This window comes from Staurois parvus, unplaced genomic scaffold (assembly GCF_062004578.1).
Source record: "Staurois parvus isolate SC_StPar_1 unplaced genomic scaffold, SC_StPar_1.0 ptg000022l, whole genome shotgun sequence".
In the NCBI taxonomy this organism is placed as follows: Eukaryota; Metazoa; Chordata; class Amphibia; order Anura; family Ranidae; genus Staurois; species Staurois parvus.
In genome coordinates, this window is record NW_028317818.1 from 2370446 (window position 1) to 2388763 (window position 18318).

At 42.5% G+C, this 18318-nt stretch overlaps 1 protein-coding gene across 1 annotated transcript; it reads right to left on the reverse strand.

Moving 5' to 3' along the window:
- Nucleotides 1-4632: 4632 nt before the first annotated feature.
- LOC149472153 (hemoglobin subunit beta-2-like) lies at nt 4633-8195 on the reverse strand. Its single transcript, XM_089692431.1, has 3 exons — nt 7989-8195; nt 7531-7753; nt 4633-4770 (listed from the first exon to the last, which is right to left on the reverse strand). Exons 1-3 carry the CDS (start codon nt 8078-8080, stop codon nt 4642-4644), a joined length of 444 nt encoding a protein of 147 aa, XP_089548557.1. The 5' UTR covers nt 8081-8195; the 3' UTR covers nt 4633-4641.
- Nucleotides 8196-18318: the final 10123 nt, after the last annotated feature.

Below are 18318 nucleotides of genomic sequence, written 5' to 3' on the forward strand. Positions count from 1 at the left end.
TGATGGAATTGAAGTCTTTCCTAGGGTTCTGCTCTTGTTACCTGAAACTAGTGGTGAACTTTGAAAAGATTGCTCGGACACCTAATGAACTGCTCAAGAATGAGGTAAAGGACAAAGACTGTAATTTACAGCTGCAATTTAAGTAAGACTAGGGGCTCGGAAGTCTAAGGAGTCTATACAAGAGCAGTGGACCCCTCAGTGAGAGAGAGCTTTCCACCACCTCAAGAGAAGACCTACAGTGGGCTACGCAGACCCAGCCAAGCTATACGAGCTTCATGTGGATACTAGCCTAGAAGGGTTGGGTGGAGTTCTGTATCAGGAACAGGGTGGTGCACATCACCCCATAGCCTATGTGATTTAAAGCTTAACCTCATCTGAGAAGAACTATCCGGTACACAAGCTGTAGTTCCTGGCCTTGAAGTGGGCAGTAGGAGACGAGCTGAAAGATTACTTGTGCAGGGAATCCTTCTAAGTGAAAACAGATAATAATCCTCTGACTTATTTGCTGTGCTCAGCCAAGCTGGATGCTACTGGACATCAGTGGCTCCACCAGTACCAGAAATCTGGATATACTGTAAACTCTACATCTGTGCTTGAAGACTTCTTGCCTAACTGAAGCAAAACATAAACCCTCACAAAACACTAACCTATGATATCTTAAGAGAAAATTCAAACTAATACCTACCATCAAATGACCTGTGCCAGACCCTGCTACCATCTACTGGGTAGGGGGTGACCTTAACCCGCCCTCTGACACTACTGGGTGGGCCATGGAAATTGCCCAGGCCTGCCAACAGACTGACTATGAGCCAACTGAATGTGTATATAAATGGTTTTAGCAGAATCCTGAAGTATGCAAACTGCTGTTGAATTTAAGTTATGGTTGAGGCTGTTATATTCTCTGTATAAATTTTATTAGTAATTAGTCATATCAGTTAAATAACACCTTGTGAAGTTTTTTTTTCGCCTCTTTGGAGACCAAAGATTTCAAGTGGGGGCAGGATGTAGCCAAGTGCTGGGGCTTGTTTCCCTCTGGCTTGTTTCCCTCTAGTGCCAATCTTTGTAATTGTAACCTTGTGCCCTGAAAGCAGTGAAAGAAGAACCACTACTAAAAGCAGTGCATTGTGGGACATCTAGTTCGGGGACTCGGGTCTCTACATGGAGGCAGTGCTACTGAAAACTACAAGGGCCATCCAACTGAGAAGAAGTGGGGAAATTTGGGAGAGGATATATAGGGCCTGGCCCAGGAGAAGCTCGCTCTCTTGCCATCGGAGGTTGAAAGCAGGGTCCCATCCCCTCTGGAGGGTTAGAGCAGGCCTTGTGGCTTTGACAGTGTGGGGAACTGTCAGCGGGTGAACTGTGTACCTTCAGGCAGGTCATGTGTGTCCAGCCCCCTGCTTATCGAGTGACTGTTCATTGTCACCGTAACAGGCTGGGTTGAAGCTCAGTGTCGACAGGTGCACAGTTCAGGTGCTTCTCCCTGGGCCCTGATCCTTCAAGAGCCTATTCTGGGACATCTCCATCCCTTAAGCCTTGGTATCTTCAAGATTGGTGAGCTGCCAGAAGCCCACACTGAACACAAGCTTTCAAAGACACTGCATGCAGACACTTTTACTTCATCTCCTTTGACCACAACTCCTCTAATAAGAAATATTAGCATATGCCATTCTTTATTGCTGGTTGCCATTGCACAGCAATCTCTTTGGACTCTGACTGAGCTAGCTGAAGATTTTGGGACACATTCCATTGCCAAGACTCTTCTCTCTTGTCTTCATTTAAAGGACTTCGAGTTTCACTTCTGTGTGTGTTAAGGGTAATTTACACCCACAAAAAGTTTATTGCAATACTCTTTTATTGATTTGTTATAAACTGTTTTGATGTTTGTTGGGCCTGTGACATCAGGACTTTAAGGTGAAGGCTTGAAGGATTGACACAGGAAAGTCTTCCCTTCTCCTTTTTTTACCTGGGGCCATAGGTTCTTTAGGGGCCTAATTGTAGTTGCTGTGTGGTTCACCTTTATTGTACATCTGGGATCTGAATCCTTAGGGTCTAATCTCCGCCTACTAAAAGTTAGCTGCACTAACAATTTTTTGCCTTTGTCTGTTGACTTGAATAGTAAATATTCAGTTGCCTTACTACAACTTGGGGTCATTGAAAGTGTGATCCTGTGTGAGTCATGTCTGAACCCAGGATGTCATAGGTGTCAGAAGGCTTATAAGGTCAAGGCAACCTTTGGGGACCGTCGTCTTCCAGAGGCTCCCACGGGTTTGGTGCTACATTGTCTATCTATCTCCCCAAAAAAAGTAATCAGTGTGCGTTCTGATCTAGGAGGCAGTCTGATGGGGACAGGCAAAGGAAGGTGGCCCTCTGATAGGGACATTTGATTTAAGGGGGCACTCTGATGGGGACCCTGATTATTAAAGATTGACTGGGATAGGGACATCTGCTATAAGGGGGTACAGGTTCTGTTTATTCATCTCAGTCTAATAACAGTCCAATACATACAGTACATTCCATGTTCACTGCTGCACCGCCTCTGCACTGTCTTTCAGACGTTACTTCCAGGTCATGATTCGTGATACAGAAGCTTGCTGAGTAAACAGGGATAACTGAATCTGTGGCAGTCAGTGACTCATACAGTGTTGACATTATGCCCCCTGGCTTTATTTTACTGCACCCCCAGATCAGATAGGCTAGAGCTGGCCCTGGCACAGCACCAAAACACATGGTACTAAGGTAGACAGCACAAATGTACAGCAACCATATGTGTCAGCAAAAGGCAGCGCAATTTTATGCAGTATGGGAAAATAAGAGATTTTGCACGTTACCACATTGCACCTGGTGTGAACAATCCCTAAAATGTAGTCTGTAAGACAGAGTTCAGTGGTCTGTAGGTTGTAAATCTTCTCCCCCCCTCCAAATCCCCCTTCCTAGCACAACCCCCCCCCCCCTTCCTCCCAGCACAAATTCTGTCCCTACAGAAGTAGTGACAGCAGCAGAGAGGAGGAGAGAGCCAGGAGGTGTACGTTGTGATTTCTGTCTCTTTCCCACCCCAGATTTTCTCCCTGCTGTACATTCCAATGTGAGTGATCCTAAGTGATATTAAACCTTCGTTTTTTTTTTCATTGAAATAAAGAACATGTCTAAACTTACCTGCCCTGTGCAATCGTTTTGCACAGAGCAGCCACAATCCTCCTCTTCTGTTTGACGGGTGCCTTCACAGACAACCACTTTCCATGGGGGCACCCATGCAGGCTCGCTCCTGAGTAGTTCTGTCTGTTTTTATTGACACAGAGCGGGTGTCTCATCCCTGCCCCCCACTCCCATCTAACAGCATTTAATTGACAGCAGCAGGAGCCAATGGCTGCTGCTATCAATTTGCTCAGTGAGGAGAGAGTCAGTGGGAGCCAATGGCTTGGACAGGGAGGAGATGCGGGCTGAGCTCTCTGCCTCCTCTGTACACATGATTTAACAGTGAGCTCTTTTTTGCCTCTATCACAGGAGTTGACCGAGGATCGCTCAGGTGGGGCTGTTGCCGAGGCACCCCCTGAGGACTCCTTGTGGCACTCGGTTGAAAAACACTGCTCTAGATGTCGGTCTCACCATTTTACTGAGAGGAAAAGAAAAACCAATTTACTGACCAGACTATAGGCAAAGATTATGCAGTGATAATGGGGAACATTATTAGGAATCATTTAAAGGTTATAAAGATAAACAATTTTGCCAGACATATTTTTGGCAGCTCTCTCTTCAGCAGTCCAGTGAACCATTCATCTGTCAATTAAGGCTTAAGAGGAGGACAGAAGTTATCATCTACTGAATCCCAATCACCCAACTGTAGGAGGTATAAGATGGAACCCACAAGCAAACTAAACTGGAGCCTTTCCCCTGCAGTGCACACTAGTGGCAGAAATAGACATTTCTCTTGTTTGAGAACAGTGCTGAGAAGTAAAATGTTACTTTACTTTTTACTTTTCGAATTGTATTCCAGGATTTGCTTGTCTTCAGCTGAGAACTTGCAATAATTTAAAACCTTACATAAAGTCTCAAATCTTTCATTAAGGTCTTCATGTGATACAGTTTGAATACCATGTCAGATATATTTATCATTGTAAAAGAACATTCCACTGTCCTTTTTAATTTTCCAGAAAAAAAACAAAACTGCTTTGAAAAAAAAATGTCCTATTTTTTCCCAAGCCTTCAAATCTTAGAATACCGGTTAAGGCTATAAAAGCTTTAAAAGCATCCTATACCATAGGCAGTGATGCAGTATTAGGGTTAAATTGCCAATATTTCACCATATCTTTAGCCAGGCCATTATAATGGTAGGGTTTTCTAACCATTGGGTGTTTAGATGCCATGTGCTCTGACCTGCTGTTGGAAGGAGTTGAAAATCCAAAACTAGTGGGGCCTGGTCAGATATACCTCTGGGTAAAAACTTCACCCACAAGAGTAGTTGTAAAATTGGGACAGTAGTAAATGCCAGATCTATTCTGGATATAGTATGAAATGCATCTGAATGACGTGAGAATTGGCGATCTTCCGGATGCAGTTATAAAGAAAAAAAAACAAAAATCAAAAATAGAAGTTTAGTTTTAAAATATTTTATTTTCAATTCTCAAGAAATAATGACACAAACATTTAGAAGTAGCCATGGCTCAGAGCAGCCACCAAGACATTCATGAATTTCTCCCAGGCAGCCTGGACTTTAGGGCTGAATTCAGATCCCAGTTTATTGGCCAAAACAACGATCAGCACCTCACCAAGACGCTGTGAACAGAAAAGACAATTACATTTTAACAGTTTATATAGTTTACAAATTAAGTTGACAAGTATTAAATACAGAAACTTCAAGAACATTCCTTCCCCCTCCATATATTTTACGGTCTGTAATTTTTTTTATTGTAAAATACACTGCTCAAAAAAAATTAAAGGAACACTTTTTAATCAGAGTATAGCATCAAGTAATTTAAATTCCTAGGATATTGATCTGGTCAGTTAAGTAGCAGAGGGGATTGGTAATCAGATTCAGCTGCTTTGGTGTTAATGAAATTGACAACAGGTGCACTAGATGGGCAACAATGAGACGACCCCCAAAACAAGAATGGTTTTACAGGTGGAGGCCACTGCTATTTTTTTCTCTACTCATCTTTTCTGACCATTTTTCACTAGTTTTGCATTTGGATAGTGTCACTACTGATAGCATCAGGCGATACCTGGACCCTACAGAGGTTGCACAGGCAGTCCAACTCCTCCAGGATGGCACATCAATACGTGCCATTGCCAGAAGGTTTGCTGTGTCTCACAGCACAGTCTCAAGAGCATAGAGGAGATTCCAGGAGACAGGCAGTTACTCTAGGAGAGATGAACAGGGCTGTAGAAGGTCCTTAATCCATCAGCAGGACTGGTATCTGCTCTTTTGTGCAAGGAGGAACAGGATGAGCACTGCCAGACAAAATTACCTCCAGCAGGCCACTGGTGTGGATGTCTGACCAAACAAGCAGAAACAGACTTCATGAGGGTGGCCTGAGGGCATGACGTCCTCTAGTGGACCCTGTGCTCACTGCCCGGCACCATAGACCTTGATTGACATTTGCCATTGAACCCCAGAATTGACAGGTCTGCCACTGGCACCGTTTGCTTTTCAGATATGAGAGCAGATTCACCCTGAGCACATGTGACAGATGTGAAAGTGTCTGGAAAAGCTGTGGAAAACATTGTGCTGCCTGCAACATTGTTCAGCATGATCATTTTGGTTGTGGGTCAGTGATGGTCTGGGGATGCATATCGATGGAGGGATACACAGACCTCTGTAGGCTAGACAATGGCACCCTGACTGCCATTAGGTATCAGGATGAAATCCTTTGACCCATTTTCAGACCCTACGCTGGTACAGTGGGTCCTGGATTTCTCCTGGTGCATGACAATGCCCTGCCTCGTGTGGCAAGAGTATTCAGGCAGTTCCTGGAGGATGAAGGAACTGATACCATTGAATAGCCCCCACGCTTGCGGAACCTAAATCCAATAGAACACCTCTTGGATATCATGTTTCAGTCCATCCGACACCACCAGGTTGCACCTCAGACTGTCCAGGAGTTCAGTGATGCCCTGGTCCAGATCTGGGAAGAAATACCCCAGGACACCATCCGTCATCTCATTAAGAGCATGGTCTGACATTGTCAGGCATGCATACAAGCACATGGGGACCATACAAACTGCTGAGTACCATTTTGAGTTGCTGCAATGAAATTTCAGCAAAATGGTCTAGCCTGCTGCATAATTATTTTAATTTGATTTTTGGGGTGTCTTTTAATTCTGTCCACAAATGATGCAGCATCTTTACGTTCCTAACACATTAACCAGTCCATATCAGTATAGATATCTAGCATGATATTTTCCCCCATTGAAATCTGATGTGTTTTCAAAGTGTTCCTTTAATTTTTTTGAGCAGTGTTTATTGGTATGCTCATTTGTGTACTACAGCTAGAAAATGAAAGACCTTTATGCATGTCCTGCTATGCAGCAGAAGTTGTTTCCACACCTTTACCCCATCACTGACTGATGTAAGCCATTAGGCAGCTCCTAAGGTCCTACCATACTGGGAGCTTCTCAGCACAGAATGAAACCCAATATTTCAATGCAGCTCCAAGCACAGTAGTAGCTTCAGAAAAAAGGTTAGCCTATCACATCATATTATTTACTAGTGATGGGACAAGTGAGGAGACCCCCACCAGTATACAAAAGAGTTCATGAAAAAATAAAAACATAAAAGAAAGTTTTGAAAATAAGGCAAAAAATGATAACCCTACGTGAATCATACTATAGAAATAGGAGGAGATAGTCTGGCCACTGCACACCTCGCTTGGACCAAATGGTTAGCAGGCAAAAAGCAGCCTCAGCTCAATTTATCCAAGCCATGCCCCCAATTCATTTGGTGTGCTGTGGCTGGGCTATATCTTCTTATTCCTTTGGGTCTGGATGAACCTTTCCCCAGCCAACACCCTAACTAGTCAGTGGTATCCAATTCATTGGACCTGGTTAGTCTGAGTGGGGGCCACCAAGCATTTATCGTGGGCCTACATGAATCATCTTTCACTATTCTGACAACTCTAACGTAAAGTGTATCTATTAGCACAATATTTTGTTTAATTTGGATTGAGTGGCAAAGAATTAATACTCCTGTCAGGTTTAACTGACTTTAGAGGCTCCGTTGGACAGATTCCTTCAGTTTCTGTTAAGTAAAAATGTTGTTGTCAAGACAGAAAATAGGAGGGGAAATCTAACTCAGCCCCAGATAGCAGTAAAATTTAAAAAGGCGTACTAACCTTTACCCATTCTATCAAATATTAAAATAACAAGTTTTAGGCATAGATACACTGTAATGTAAATATAAATTGAATCAATCAATAAATAGTAATAGTAATTAATATCTGATGCCTTTCCCAATGTTATAGTTACTTAGGTAGTCTGACTTAAAAATACCACATGAAGTGTAGAGAATATTTATTCCATTTAACTTTAGATCTGTACCTTGAAATTCTCAGGATCTATATGGAGCTCTTCAGCATGCTGCTTGCTGAGGCCAGCCAGGACTTGTTTCACATTATCCATATGGTGAACGGCATTGCCAATGGCACCGAGTACCTTCTTGCCATGAGCACCGACCTTGGCATTACCAGAAATGGCAGCAGAACTGGACAAATTTCCAAAACTGCTGAAATACCTCTGGGTCCAGGGATAGACTTGGAACAGCCTATAAATAAAATATTTAAAATAAATATACATAAGCAGCCATTTACTTTATCAAGCCATAACATAATAGAGGATAGCAAAAAAGTCAAGGATATACTATATATACCTTATAGGGGCAAGGCAGAGAGAAAAAAATATTAAAGAATCAATAGTTGAATAAAAAATAAACATTACATTGGTGAAATTAAAACAACAAATGTCCAGCCTAATAAATAAAAGACTTTGTGTTTTATTACCTGCTCAGGGCATCATGGCCATCAATTTCCAGGTCAACCTTGGCCCAGGTGGAGGTGATGGCAGCTTTCTCTTCAGCAGTCCAGTGAACCATTGTTGCTGTTATGTGGGGGATTTAGAGGTGAAACTCTTGCTCTGTAGGGTTTGCATCTAGTCATTTAGACAAACTATCCTTTTATAGAAGCCTTACCATGGTCCACCCATGATAATGTTTTCTTGAGTCATGCTCAAAATGCCCACTCCAGCCTGATTACATTTTAAGATTACTGTGCAATGTCCACTGCAGATTACTGTTGAAAAAACCCTGACTATAGCTGGACTTTAAAACATGCTAAACCAACAATTATTTTAAAATGTAAAATGCTCATTGAAGAAAAGTCAAATAAATATTTCTTTATTTCAGTACCATTTGAAATAAAACTCCTGATGATATTTTTTATGTTATTGTTATTTTCACCATCAAAAAATCCTAAAACATTTTTCATCATTGAATACAAATTGTTCTATAGTGTGTGGGCTCATTGTGAAGAAGTAAACACACAATCGTGTGGGAAGAAGAAAGAAGAACATTTTCTTGCACATTGTTGGGTGATTGCTATAAACACGATTCACCTTAAAGGATAAGTTCACCTTTTGATAAAAGATAAGTGCACATTTTTTGCAGGTAAAAAAAAAAAGTACATTTATTATTTTTTGCTGCATACGCCTGGAAAGCATTGCACTAGTGATCAGCAGATCACTGGTACCATGCAGGTCTCCTGCAGATCTGTCAGTATATCTGCTTGCTTGCATGGGATGTCTAGGCATAAAATTTTATATGGAGGAAGCCGCAAAATGACCAACAATATCTCCTCAGTAGTAAAGGGAGCATTTAATTTCCTCCTGCATTGTGACAACAGGGCAGGAAGGCATACAGACAAATGTTGTAGCCAGGTGGCCATCTCATTTTGGCTTTCAGGGACATATACAGATGAGACTATGGTTACACCTTTTCCCCCCTAGTGCCTAGTACTGAGACTACTACATCACTTCCTGTTAGAGTGGACCCAGTTCTTCTGGCATCTTGAGACCTATAGTCCTATAGCCAATACATATTGTATTTCTGAGTGCTGATTGAACTACAACTACCAGAGAGCTGGGGAACCAGAAGGTTGCTGGGAGAGCAGATATATTCAACAGAAAGGAACTGGCTTGCTCAACCGTCGTGGGATTCAGAGCTGAATATAGGCACACTGCTGTTCTCCTCCAGAGACAGATTGCAGCACAATGGTGATGCTGATCGCCACACCGGGATCATATCAGCTTCCGGTCTTCACACAGACATCTCTGCATGATGCAGTGACAGGCCGTCAGGCGGCAACTCAGCACGTTGCCAGAGCCAGAGGGTGACCGTAGTATTTGCAAGGGAACAGGGTCCAGGGGACGGGGGTTAGGTGGATGTTAAAGAAAAGTTTAGTGACTTCCTCTATAGTAGCTGGGTTTGACAAGGGAAGTATTGATTGTGCCAGAGGAGAAGGAGTGTAAGGTGAGGGAGATATCTGTATAGTGGAGATTTCCTCACAAATTGTATCAACCGAAGAAGCTGATCTCCCACTTTAGCACAGAGCTGCCACAGTTAACCCCTCACAGACTGCAAACCGCTGAAGCTGATCCTGCAGATCACTATGAGTTGCAAGATCAGTTTACCCCGTAAAGGTTCAACCTATACGGGGTTAACTGATCTTGCAATCCATAGTGATCTGCAGGATCAGCTTCAGCGGTTTGCAGCCTGTAACTGTGGCAGCTCTGTGCTGATTTCGGAGATTGGTTTCTTCGGCATCAAACTGGCACATGCGCAGTTGCTTCAGGGGATACATATCTTCACAGGTCGGGAATCGGGATGCTCATTTTACTGCTACATCGGCACTGCTCCTTCCTCTCTGGAGGGGTCACACCAACCCTAGGGATGCCTCTGGGTGAGAGAGGTAATATGGGAGTAAGACTTATATGGAGGGACATGTCCCAGTGTCCTGGAGGTTTTATTAGTATGTGGGTTCAGAATTAGCGTAGGAGTTGATAAGTGAAGTAATAAGGTGAAGACCGGCGTGAGGGTGATAGATATATAAGCTGTGGGGCAGAGAGAAGGGGTGAAGAAAGAGATTGAGGAGAGAGGATACAACTGTGAGAAGAAGTAGGGAATGCAGGTTACAGAGTGGTGAGATTAAAAAGCAAACTGGGTAAGAGATAAAAAAGCATGATGGGGAAAACAGGTCACCTGCAGACTGGTTAGTATTTTGCAGTTGTCTGTTGTGGATTTTCACTTTGTGCATTTGCTAATGTGCAGAGCCAACATGCAATACTCAATCCAACATGAATACTTTATCCAAGATGATCATTGCCAATACTCTCCCTGCCTGTGCATCCCCTACGAAAGGCCTACATTTATAATGAGTTGAGTGGGGGATATTGCCAATTATTCAATTAGGAATCCATACCTGGATATTGCTAACAGACAATTACCATATCCACTTGCCCTCCAAAAGATTTTACCCCCTTCCTGACCAGGCCATTTTTTGCTATTCAGCAATGCACTATTTCAACTGGTAATTGCACGGTCATACAACGCTGTACCCCAATTAAATGTATGTCCTTTTTCCACACAAATAGAGCTTTCTTTTGGTGGTATTTGATCATCACTGGGCTTTTATTGTGATATGAATGAAAAAAGAACGGAAATTTTGGGGAAAATATACTATTTTATTTTCGGCTACAAAAAATATCCATTACACTCAAAGTTAGTCATAAATTTAGGCAAAAATGTATTCTGCTGAAAAACAAAATCCAAATACATGTATATTAATTGGTTTATGTGAAAGTTATAGCGTCTACAAACTATGGTGTATATATACTAGAATTTACGCAGCTTTTACTTTCTGACTCCCTTTCACATTTCTTGAGGTGCTAAAATGCTAGGGAAGTACAAAGACCCCCCTCCAAATGACCCCTTTTTTTAACGTTGACACCCCAAGAAATTTGCTGAGAGGCATGTTGAGTCCATGGAAGATTTTATTGTTTTGCCACAATTTTTAAAAAAATTACACTTTTTTTTTTACACAAACTTGTGACTTAAATGAAATATTTCTCACGTATGCCATGGCTATATGTGGAATAAAACCCCAAAACACATTCTGCTATTTCTCCCAAGTATGGGGATACATCAGCCTATCCACATAGAGGCCCCCAAAATCCAATTACCACTTTTAAGCTTCCTAAGGGCATATTTCCTTATACTGTATTACTTCCTCACTACCTATCACAGTTTCGGAGGCCCTAAAATGCCAGAATAGTACAAACACCCCCCCATCCCAAATGACCCCTTTTTGGAAAGTAGACAATCCAAGGAACTTGATAAGAGGCATGTTGAGTATTTATTTTTCAGATATTTTTGTCACAGGGTTTTGAAAAAGAAAAGAAGAAATACATTTTTGTTTTCTTTCTTTGTTTTCCAAAAACTTGTGGCAACAAATGAGATCTGCAAAATACTCCCCTTGCCTCTTCGCAAATACCTTGGAGTTTCTACTTTCCAAAAAGGGATCATTTGGGAGGGGGGGTGCTTCTACTATCCTTGCATTTCAGGGTCAACATTAGAAGCTTATGCCACACATTACCCACTCTTCTAACCACTTGAAGAACAAGCCTTTTCTAAAACTTTTTGTTTGCATAAAAAAAATTTTTTTGCTAGAAAATTACTTTGAACCCCCAAACATTATATATTTTTGAAAGCAATGGCCCTAGAGAATACAATGGGGGGTGTTGCAATTTTTTTATGTCACTTCTCGCTGTTTGTAAAAATGATCCAGCAGCTTATTAGCCAATAGGGTGGATTTTATATGAAAGCCAACCACCAGCTAAAAAAAACGATACCAGGATGAGGCCTGCAGTTATATAACCACACAAAGTCCAGCGATGTACCAGTATGTTGCTGGTCCTTGTTGGGCATATATTTAGCAGCAGAGAACATGGACATATGATGAATCGGGTCTGTGGACCAACGTGACCACAATTCATTCTTTTCTGTAATGCCCATGTTGAGGGTTAGGCCCAAAAAAGTTTTAAATTCAGAAACAGTGATATATTTCCATTTGTATTGTCTGGCAAGAGCTGAATTTTAGTGAGCAGCGATGTATTGTTGTGCATATAAATTGCTTTGACCAACAATCAGCTGATATAAATCTTCTGTAAAAAACAGGGGAGGGGCTAGTGCTAGTGCTGACAGTGAATGGGGCTGATCCTGCTAACACTGCGTTTTTCAAGGACACTATACAAAGGAAACACTAGTATAGTTCTGTTTGTGATCATGGGGCAGCACAGTGGCTAAATGGTTAGCACTTCCACCTGGCAGTACTAGGGTCATTGGTTTGAATCCAAACAATGGTACCACCTGCCTGGAGTTTGCATGTTCTCCCTGTGCCTGTGTAGGTTTCCTCCCTCACTCCGAAGACATTCTGGTAGGTTAATTGGCTCCTGTCTAAATTGGCCCTAGTATGTGTATGAATGTAAGTTAGGGAGTTTAGATTGTACGCCCCTTGAGGGTTAGGAACTGATGTGAATGTACAATATATATCTAAAGCTCTACATGAATTGATGGTGCTACAGTGGGGATCGAAAGTTTGGGCACCCCAGCTAAAAATTTGTATTAATGGGCATAAAGAAGCCAAGAAAAGATGGAAAAATCTCCAAAAGGCATCAAATTACAGATTAGACATTCTTATAATATGTCAACAAAAGTTAGATTTTATTTCCATCATTTACACTTTCAAAATAACAGAAAACAAAAAAATGGCGTCTGCAAAAGTTTGGGCACCCTGCAGAATTTATAGCATGCACTGCCCCCTTTGCAAAGCTGAGACCTGCCAGTGTCATGGATTGTTCTCAATCATCGTCTGGGAAGACCAGATGATGTCAATCTCAAAGGTTTTAAATGCCCAGACTCATCTGTCCTTGCCCCAACAATCAGCACCATGGGTTCTTCTAAGCAGTTGTGTAGAAAACTGAAACTGAAAATAGTTGACTCTCACAAACCTGGAGAAGGCTATAAGAAGATAGCAAAGCGTTTTCAGATGTCAATATCCTCTGTTCGGAATGTAATTAAGAAATGGCAGTCATCAGGAACAGTGGAAGTTAAAGTAAGATCTGGAAGACCAAGAAAAATATCAGACAGAACAGCTCGCAGGATTGTGAGAAAAACAATTCAAAACCCACGTTTGACTACACGATCCCTCCAGAAAGATCTGGCAGACACTGGAGTTGTGGTACACTATTCCACTATAAAGAGATACTTGTACAAATATGGTCTTCATGGAAGAGTCATCAGAAGAAAACCTCTTCTACGTCCTCCCCACAAAAATCATCGTTTGAACTTTGCAAATGAACATATAGACAAGCCTGATGCATTTTGGAAACAAGTTCCTTTTACCGATGAGGTTAAAATTGAACTTTTTGGCCGTAATGAGCAAAGGTACATTTGGAAAAGAAGGGGCACAGAATATAATGAAGAGAACCTCTGTCCAACTGTTAAGCATGGGGTTGGATCAATCATGCTTTGGGGTTGTGTTGCAGCCAGTGGAACAGGGAACATCTCACGAGTAGAAGGAAAAATGGATTCAATAAAATTTCAGCAAATTTTGGATGGTAACTTGATGCCATCTGTGAAAAAGCTGAAGTTAAAGAGAGGATGGCTTCTACAAATGGATAATGATCCTAAACACAACTCGAAATCCACGGGGGATTACATCAAGAGGCGTAAACTGAAGGTTGTGACATGGCCTTCACAATCTCCGACCTCAACATAATTGAAAATCTATGGATAGACCTTAAAAGAGCAGTGCGTGACAGACAACCCAGAAATCTCAAAGAACTGGAAGACTTTTGTAGGGAAGAATGGGCAAAGATACCTCAAACAAGAATTGAAAGACTCTTGGCTGGCTACAAAAAGCGTTTACAAGCTGTGATACTTGCCAAAGGGGGCAGTACAAGATATTAACTCTGCAGGGTGCCTAAACTTTTGCAGACGCCATTTTTTTGTTTTCTGTTATTTTGAAAGTGTAAATGATGGAAATAAAATCTAACTTTTGTTGACATATTATAAGAATGTCTAATCTGTAATTTGATGCCTTTTGGAGATTTTTCCATCTTTCCTTGGCTTCTTTATGCACATTAATACAAATTGTTAGCTGGGGTGCCCAAACTTTCGATCCCCACTGTATATAAGTACCTGAAATAAATATATTGACCTGTACAAACACTATACTAGCAATGGCGGTGATCAGTGACCTATAGTGTGAGTGGGATAGTGTGCGGGCAATCTAACGCTAGCTGACCCTGGCTGGGAGGGGAGCTTACAGACCTTGACATTACCTGATGGCACTAGTGGCAGTAATACAGTGATCAGTGAAAAATTCTATATACTGACATTGTACTAATGGCACTGGCTGGGTGACGGGGTGATCAAAGGGTTAATAGGGGAGATTAAAGGGTTAAATGTGCTAATCTAATGTGTGTGTGTAAAATGTAGTGCTTTTACTCAGCGCAGTGTTCTCTCCTCTCTTCCTGGACAGACAGGGGGAGCAGCGGGGGGTTGCGAAGGTGCGTTCACAATGCGAAATAGAAAGCGACGTAAAGGTTATATGGCTTTGCCCAGAGCACAATGCGGGCAGGCGGTCGGCAAGTGGTTGAAAAAAAAAAGCCATTAAAAATAGTTTTCTTATTTTATTTTTACATTTTTTTTAATAATTTAAAAAAAAAATACTTTTATCAGAGTAGTGGAATGTTACCATAGTAACATTGTACTACTCAGGGGGGGAGGGGGGGACAAAATCGGGGATTTTGTTTTTCCACTTTGCTTTGCAGCAGCAAATAAACATTATTGCTCTGCAATGCAAAGCTTGCTTTGAACTGTCACAAATTAGTTGTTCATGACAGTTCAATATAATGACAGTGCAATATAATAGTGATCTGTGATTGGCTAGAGCTGTTCCCACAGTACAGGGTGTCATGATTGGCTCCATGTATCATGTGCGAGCTGTGGGCCAACCACAGCTCACCAGAAAGAGAAGCAGAGCTGTTATGAATCCAATTAGTTCATAACAGCTTTGCTAACATTGTGATCATGTGACATTTCACATGACCACCAGGTCCCGTTCACCGAGATCTTCATTGGTCATGGGTGGGGAGTGCTGGGAGGGGAGCCATAAGTGGCCACAAGAGCCTTTTCCTTGAATGGAGGGAAGGTGCCAGTAAAGGGGCCATACATGTATAGATTTTTGCTCGAAAATTTTCATTTCAAGAATATTTGTTTGACTTTCTAATTGTTATTGGAGTCAAATTGATGTTAATTTTTGACAGCAGTGACAGGAACATTCCAGAGGGCATAAAGGAAAACTTTTCTCTATCAAACGAATTTTCAGCCAGTGTATGTGGTTATTGTTCAGAAATTACATTCATTTTAATTCGAATGTTAAAAGCAAAAGACAATTTTTGAATGACATTCATCCATTCATTAAATGTTCAAAGAATTTTCGTACGACTTTTCTTACGAATATTCTCGTTTGAAAATCTACACGTGTATAGCCAGCTTTAGTCTCCACCTCTCAGGATAAAGCCCTGGATGTTGATTGGAAAAGTGAGTTTGGCTACTCTGGCAACACTTACTGATTTGGTGAAGGGAGAGTCCAGAGGAAACTTGGAAGGGAAGTCTTATTCCTCCAGGAGTGGACTGGGCCGCACACCTCCACCCTCCTCCTCAGATCCTCCCAGACCTCCCCCCTCTTCCTCAGACCCCCCAAGGCTCCCTCCTCTGACACCCCCAAACCCCCTCCTACTCAAACCCCCAAGACCTCCCTCCTCCTTCTCCAAAAATGCCCCCTTCCTCTCTGCATGGAGCCAGTGCTACTGAAAACTACAAGGGCCATCCAACTGAGAAGACATGGGGAAAGTTGGGAGAGGATATAAGGGCCTGGCCCAAGAGAAGCTTGCTCTCTTGGGACTGCCGTTGAAGGTTGAAATCAGAGGGCCTAGCCGCTCTGGAGGGTTAGAGTAGGCTTTGTGGCTTTGACAGTGTGGGGAACTGTCAGCGGGTGAACTGTGTACCTTCAGGCAGGTCATCTATGTCCAGCCCCCTGCTGATCGAGTGACTGTTCATTGTCACCGTGACAGGCTGGTACAGGCTTGGTATCTTCAAGATTGGTGAGTGATCAGAAGCCCACACTGAACACAAGCTTTCAAAGGCACTGCATGCAGACACTTTTTCTTCATCTCCTTTGACCACAACTCCTCTAATAAGAAATACTAGCATATGCCATTCTATATTGCTGATTGCCATTGCACAGCAATCCCTTTGCACCCTGACTGAGCTAGGTGAAGATTTTGGGACACATTCCATTGCCAAGACTCTTCTCTTGTTTTCATTTAAAGGACTTTGAGTTTCACTTCTGTGTATGTTAAGGGGAATTTACACCCATAAATAGTTTACTGCAATGCTCTTTTATTAATTTGTTATAAACTGTTTTGATGTTTGTTGAGCATGTGACATCGGGACTTTAAGGTGAAGGCTTGAAGGATTGACACAGGAAAGTCTTCCCTTCTCCTTTTTTTTACCTGGGGCCATAGGTTCTTTAGGGGCCTAATTGTAGTTGCTGTGTGGTTCACCTTTATTGTACATCTGGGATCTGAATCCTTAGGGTCTAATCTCCGCCTACTAAAAGTTAGCTGCACTAACAATTTTTTGCCTTTGTCTGTTGACTTGAATGCTTCTAGCAAATATTCAGTTGCCTTACTACAACTTGGGGTCATTGAAAGTGTGATCCTGTGTGAGTCATGTCTGAACCCAGGATGTCAGAGGTGTCAGAAGGCTTACAAGGTCAGGGCAACCTTTGGGGACCATGGTCTTCAAGAGGCCCCCACGGGGGTGATGCTACATTGTCTATCTATCTCCCCAAAAAAAGTAATTGGTGTGTGTTCTGATCCAGGAGGCAGTCTGATGGGGACAGGCGAAGGAAGGTGGCTCCTGATACGGACATTTGATGTAAGGGGGCACTCTGATGGGGACCCTCATTATTAAAGATTGACTGAGATAGGGACACCTGCTATAAGGGGGTACAGGTTCTGTTTATTCATCTCGGTCTAATAACAGTCCAATACATACATTACATTCCATGTTCACTGCTGCACCGCCTCTGCACTGTCTTTCAGACGTTACTTCCAGGTCATGATTCGTGGTACAGAAGCTTGCAGAGTAAACAGGGATAACTGAATCTGTGACAGTCAGTGACTCACACACAGTGTTGACATTGGCTATATTTTACTGCACCCCCAGATCAGATAGGCTAGATCTGGCCCTGGCACAGCACCAAAACACATGGTACTAAGGTAGACAGCACAAATGTACGGCAACCATATGTGTCTGCAAAAGGCAGCGCAATTTTATGCAGTATGGGAAAATATGTGATTTTGCACGTGTTACCTCATTGCACCTGGTGTGAACAATCCCTAAAATGTAGTCTGTAAGACAGAGTTCAGTGGTCTGTAAGTTGTAAATCTTCTCCCCCTCCCAAATCCCCCTTCCTTCCACAATCCTCCCCTAAATCCTCCTTCCTAGCACAACCCCTTCCACCCCAGCACAAATTCTGTCCCTACAGGAGTAGTGACAGCAGCAGAAGAGAGCCAGGAGGTGTATGTTGTGATTTCTGTCTCTTTCCCACCCCAGATTTTCTCCCTGCTGTACATTTCAATGTGAATGATCCTCAGTGATATTAAACCTTTTTTTTTTTCATTGAAATAACGAACATGTCTAAACTTACCTATGGTTTTGCACAGAGCAGCCACAATCCTCCTCTTCTGTTTGATGGGTGCTTCCACAGACAACTTTCCAGGGGGCACCTGTGCAGGCTCGCTCCTGAGTAGCTCTGTCTGTTTTTATTGACACAGAGTGGGTGGGTGTCTCATCCCTGCCCCCCAGTCCCATCTCACAGCATTTAATTGACAGCAGCAGGAGCCAATGGCTGCTGCTATCAATTTGCTCAGTGAGGAGAGAGTCAGTGGGAGCCGATGGCTTTGTGCACGTTGTTGGATTGGATCGGGCTCAGGTAAGAAAATAGAGGAGCTGAAAAACAGGTTTTTCACCTTAAGATAACTTAAGGCATTAGAGCCACTAACTCCTGTGATAGGGGAGAGAGAAATCACTGTTAAATCTGGTGTACAGAGGAGACCGAGAATTCAGCCCGCACCTCCTCCCAACTCTCTACTCCTCTCTGTACTATTGCCAGCAAAACAGAAAGCTGTGTGGCCAGCAACAAT